Below are 6,000 nucleotides of genomic sequence, written 5' to 3'. Positions count from 1 at the left end.
CTCTGAAAAATAAATCAGATAGAGATGTTACAGGAATGATCTGAGAGAGAGAGAGAGAGAGAGAGAGAGAGAGAGAGAGAGAGAGAGAGAGGGGGGTTGAATGAGATGTTACAGGAATGATCTAAGAGAGAGAGGGAGGAGTTCACAGAGAGAGAGAGAGAGAGAGAGGGAGAGAGAGAGAGAGAGAGAGAGAGAGAGAGAGAGAGAGAGAGAGAGAGAGTTACATTTGGCAGCGGCCTGGTACGGTGTCCAGAACAACCCTTGGTCCAAGGTACCGTAGTGGAATCATGGGACAACCCGTGGCTATACTGTTAGTAGAACTGTTACCACGGAAAGTTACCATTGGCAACATAATTCGTCTGCAACAAAATTCTACACGTGACCTAGGATAATAGACTAATATTCATTAGATTACTTGTACATCTACTTGTTTGATACCCACCCTGCACCTGTATTCATGAGAATCTCCGCTGCTCCTGGAAACAAATGTGTTTGGTCTTGAACAAATATCAACCTATCAAAAAGTAAATAAAGATAGACATTAAATTTCACTGGGTACAATACTACACGTGACAGTGCTCGCTTTCAAGCATCGGCACAAAAGATATATCCAAACACTCTCTGGAGTTTGATTTGGTTGTGAGCGTCATTGTACAGAAAACTTACATATCACAAGCACCCGGTACAAGATTAATGACAAGAACTTCTCCCTCATAACGGGACAGGAACGTGGGACATTGTCCATCAGGGCCGACCTGAAGAGGGCGCCCTGGATCCAGGGAGACGGCAGTATTTACGGGCAACTGAACGGGCAGCTGCTGATCAACAACTGTTCTGGTAGTAATGGTGTCGATTCGGTTTGCTGTTAGAAAGTCCGCGGGGGACTGTCCCGGAATTTGTCCACATACTTCTGCTGTCAGTTAAAAGTAAATTGTCATCAAATTAAAACGATTAATAAAAAAGAGCATATGGTGTTCTGATCAGATCACTCGCTCTTTCGGTCCTTCGTATTAAGGGCGAAGTTCCAAAAGTACGAAATTATGAAGGTGGAGGAGCGAAGGCAACAGAGCGATGCAAATATCGCAACTTCGCGCTTGTTTTGAACATTTTTATTGATCAAATCAACAGGATCGGGAACAAGTTATTACAATATGCCATGCGAAATAATGATTAACAGGTAAAATGTACAATAATTCAATGAATTTACGTTTCCTCTTCGCAAAGTTTTCGCCCTTCGCTTTCTCGCGTCATACACAAGACCAAGGTGGAAGACTTAATCATTAAGTGCTTTATCTTGGTTACAACAAAACTCATATATAAGGTTATTACTATTCATACAAACTTGTCAATTTGTGGAATAAAATACAAATTTGTTTTCGGGAAAAAGATGTTGTCAAGTTCGCCCAATCTAATATTTACATTTCCGACGTTTTTAGCATCGATGTCTTTACCAATTGAAATGATAGCCATTTCCTCATGAATGTGAAGAATATGCGTATGAATTTTGAGAAATGTAGTACGACTATTTTAAATAACTACCGAGAAAATTCTGAAAGAAATTAATGAAAAAATGTAAAAAATAAACACGAAGGTGTAAACAGCAACGCTTCACGCCAACACACTTTTCATAAAGCTTCGCAGTTTATATGCCCCCATGTATTTTCAAAAATGAAATTTATTTCCTTTTTGAAAATGCATATGCCACATGTTGGCTACATTGTACTCGTGTATGTGGTAATTTACCGATCTGGAGTGCATGTTGTGATAGGGTAATTATTCTAAAAGAAAAATGGAGATGTTGGCTACATTGTACTCGTGTATGTGGTAATTTACCGATCTGGAGTGCATGTTGTGATAGGGTAATTATTCTAAAAGAAAAATGGAGATATATAGATACACTAAGATACGACAGTTGTAAAAAAAAAAATAAAAAAAATAAAAAATAAATCCATCGGCGTCATTCATATTTGCAGGTTATACACACGTGTATCTACAACTGGGAATTCATTATTGGGATGGTGGAGGGACGAGATGAAAGTGTACATTAAAACTATTAAATGTTCATTAAAATGTAATATTATTATGGAAACTTTAACCCCACCCCCACACTATTTGAATTTAGATTTCGCCCCTAAGCGTGAAGGTGTGAGAACAGCGGCCTGATCAGAACACCATAAAAAACTCGTAATAATAATCATGCAATGTCCCGAGCGTGCTATCAATCTTCATATGTACAAATAAATCCTACTAGACAGTAGTATTTCTGTATCCCCATAACATTTGTTTCACTTTCCTCGTTATCAGTGGCGTAGCTTCCATTGAGGCAACCGAGGCAGCTGCCTCGGTAAAAAAACCAAAAAAAACCTTTTACGTTGTTAAAATGTCGATAGCTTCTGGGGCCCCCAGACCCCCTGCCTCGGTAATATTATAACCCAAGCTACGCCTATGGTTATTGTGACGGGAGGGGGGGGGGTTAATATATTCAATTTGTGTTTATCCGTCCGTCTAATTATAACATAGCAGTTTTCTCAGATTCAACGATCATTACTATCTTCATGTCAACTTTTAAGGTCACATCGGGTCTCGCATTATAAGGGTGCTTTCTGGGTTATATTTTAATTACATGTACTGCGAATCACATGTTATTCGTTTTATAAACCACTAAAAAGTATGAGCAAACATTATATATATGCGGAAGGTTATCATTTTTTTTTTTATCTTTTGCCACCCCCCCCCCTCTGTTGGCGCACAGGGATGTATCGCAATTTGATCCTTACTATATATTTACTTTCTATCAAAATATATGTACAATGTTTACCAATAAAGTATTTCATACTAGGTAATATTGCAAAAATAAATATAAATACATATATTCAATTTATATTCCTTACACGATTCACCTCGTCAGAACCCAGTGTCTTCATCATTTCGGGGAGAGACATACTAAGTTTAAATTAAGTTTAAGTGTAGACAGAGTATAAGTATTAACTTACCAATAATGATGAGCGTGAAAAAGAAAACTACGAATTTCATATCGGCTTCCTCTGTTGTATCCACCTTTTTTCAGTATTCAAGACATAGGCACCTGTTTATCAATCAAAAATCCGAGAAATGATTTTCACACCGATGCCGTTTCCTCATAATTGTCAAAAGACATGCGTTCGATGACAACAAATTCCGAGGACCTGCCGAGGGTATGTCAACTAGCCACTCAGAAGATGTTCGTATCTGAACAGACGACCAAACGTTAGCTCCAACGTATTCATAAAATGTGAAAAATGATAAAGAAATTAATATTCTGGAAGTCGCTGGACAACAATCAAATTCTAAAAGACATGGGCTCACCTCTTTTGTCCCTTTCAGGTAACAGCCAAAGTGATTGTGACGATATACAGCGGACATGACACAAGGCCATAAAACGGACCACAGTACTATATTTCTCTACACCAATAGTCGGTATACTGATAGTTAATTCGGTAATACCTGCGGTGTAGTAGAATTCCCTACAATTAAGGTGTCGCCTTCCATTCATCAAGTGTTATTTTTATTTAAAAGGAGGAATAACACACCAGAGATTTTATATGGATGGAAAGTGAAGGATATGTACAATGCTATTTTGAAATTGAAAAGATTCAAATTTCCTTCTTTAGTTAAAAAATGCAGCTTTAGTAGAAAGTGATCTGAAAAAAAAAAAAGAACCTACAGATCAGCAGTTGAGACGTAACCCACAGGGGTTAATAAGAGATAACCCACAGGGGTTAATAAGAGATAACCCACAGGACCTGGGGCTAATAAAGAATAACCCACATGGGTTAATAAGAGATAACCCACAGGGCCTGGGGCTAATAAAGAATAACCCACATGGGTTAATAAGAGATAACCCACAGGGGTTAATAAGAGATAACCCACAGGGGTTAATAAGAGATAACCCACAGGGGTTAAGCTGGTTTCAACCCGAAACGTCGAAATGGGTATCAGCCCCTGTGCGTTAACTTGTCGAGCTACACCATGGAGCGCCAGGTTAACATAAAACTCAAATAAATGAAGATATCTTTGATTATTTGAAGACATCATCAATGCATATGATACGCGTGACATTTTAGTTAAAAATCTCTTCAAATAATTGATGATATCTTCAATTCTGATTTATTGCTTATTCTGCTAAATTAATACGCGCTATAATTGAATTGTTGCTCTCTTCAATTAAATTGATGATGTAATACGCGCAAATATTCAATTGATGCGCGCAATAATTCATAGAGAGAGAGAGAGAGAGAGAGAGAGAGAGAGAGAGAGAGAGAGAGAGGTCATTTAATAAGAGTTATCTTCAATTCAACATTTCCACAAATGAATGATCTCTCTTTTAATTGAATTGTTGCTCTCTTTAAAAGCGCATGGATTTCTTATAAAAAGCCTTGTAAACGATAAAGACCTCTATGGAGCGCCAAATTAACATAAACTCAAATAATTGAAGATATCTTCAATTATTTGAAGATATCATCAATTCAATTATTGCTCTCTTTAATTTAATTAATGCGCGCATTAAATCAATTATTGCTCTCATCAAATGAATTAATGCGCGCTTCAATTCAATTATTGCTCTCATCAATTCAATTCATGCGCGCATTAATTCAAATAATGAGAGCAATAATAAATTTGATGCGCGCATTAATTCAATTATTGCTCTCTTCAATTCAATTGATGCGCGCATTAATTCAAATAATGAGAGCAATAATAGATTTGATGCGCGCATTAATTCAATTATTGCTCTCTTCAATTCATTTGATGAGAGCATCAATTTAGTAGAAATATTTCTCGCATAATTAATTTAGAGCTCAGTATAAATAATCTGATGATCTCTTTAATTCAATTGAAGATATCTTTAAATCATTTACAATGCTTTTGTATAAGGAATTAATGCGCGCATCAATTCTTTTAAAGAGAGCAACAATTCAATTAAAGATATCAATAATTCAATTGTGGATATGTTGAATTGAAGATATCTTTAATTATATAGTTGCTCTTTCTAAAAGAATTATTGCTCTCTTCAAATGAATTAAAGATATCATTAATTCAATTGAAGAGAGCAATAACTGAATTAATGCGCGCATCAATTCAATTATTGCTCTCATCAATTGATTTAATGCACGCATTATATCAGTTATTGCTCTCTTTCAATTGAATTGTAGCGCGCATCAATTCAATTGTTGATATCATTAATTCATTTGAAGAGATCATTAATTCAATTAAAGCGCGCATCAATTCAGCTGAAGAATTAATGATATCATGAATTCAATTAATGCGCGCAATAATTCAGAATTGAAAATATCATTAATTATATGAAGAGATCTTTAATTCAATTGTTGCGCGCATCAAATGAATTGATGATATCTTCAAATAATTGAAGATATCTTCAATTATTTGAATTTATGTTAATTTGGCGCTCCATAGACCTCTTCAACTCAATTAAAGAGATCAAATCATTTATACCGAGCTCCAAATAAAATTTTGCAAGCAACAATTCCTCCACATTGATGTGCCGCATCAACTGAATTGCGCGCAATAATTGAAGATGAAATCTTCAAATAATTAAAGATCTTCAATTATATTAGTTTGAGTTAATTTGGTGCTCCATACGACCAATACAGCCAGCCAATTCGATTTAAAAGGAAACCCTATCATTTCGTGTTTTGAGATTTTCTTAACATCGTTTGATTACTCTAAGCGCTGAATCACAAACGCTTGACATAACAAAGAAATGAATCGCATACATGTACATTACAAAATTACCCAGTGTATGTACGTGATTTTCAATGTCTGGGAATTTGTTTGTAACGTAAGTGCCTGTCATCATCACAAACGATAAAGCCTTCCACATCCTCCCAAGTCATATCAGAGAACTCTCAGTATTCTAATCAGAGAGCAAGACAAAGAAAACAAGAGCTTCACAGGGCAGACACAACCCCTCAGACCAGTCTCTACCAGCTATTTAAGTGACCT

At 36.1% G+C, this 6,000-nt stretch overlaps 1 protein-coding gene across 1 annotated transcript in view; it reads right to left on the bottom strand.

Annotated features, from left to right (window-relative positions):
- The window catches only part of LOC125651689 (uncharacterized), a 4,421-nt gene extending 690 nt beyond the window's left edge, over positions 1-3,731 (bottom strand). The window contains exons 1-5 of the mRNA XM_048880397.2: positions 2,994-3,731; positions 667-913; positions 443-514; positions 225-359; positions 1-2 (exon numbers count right to left, since the gene is read on the bottom strand). The exon at positions 1-2 is cut by the window's left edge and continues 79 nt beyond it. Coding sequence (XP_048736354.2) covers positions 1-2; positions 225-359; positions 443-514; positions 667-913; positions 2,994-3,033 — 496 coding nt within the window. The 5' untranslated portion in view covers positions 3,034-3,731. The remainder of the gene's footprint in view (positions 3-224; positions 360-442; positions 515-666; positions 914-2,993) is intronic.
- Between the last annotated feature and the right edge of the window lie 2,269 nt (positions 3,732-6,000).

The sequence above is a fragment of the Ostrea edulis genome, chromosome 5 (assembly GCF_947568905.1).
Source record: "Ostrea edulis chromosome 5, xbOstEdul1.1, whole genome shotgun sequence".
Lineage (NCBI taxonomy): Eukaryota > Metazoa > Mollusca > Bivalvia > Ostreida > Ostreidae > Ostrea > Ostrea edulis.
This window is presented reverse-complemented; position numbering and strand designations above follow the sequence as displayed.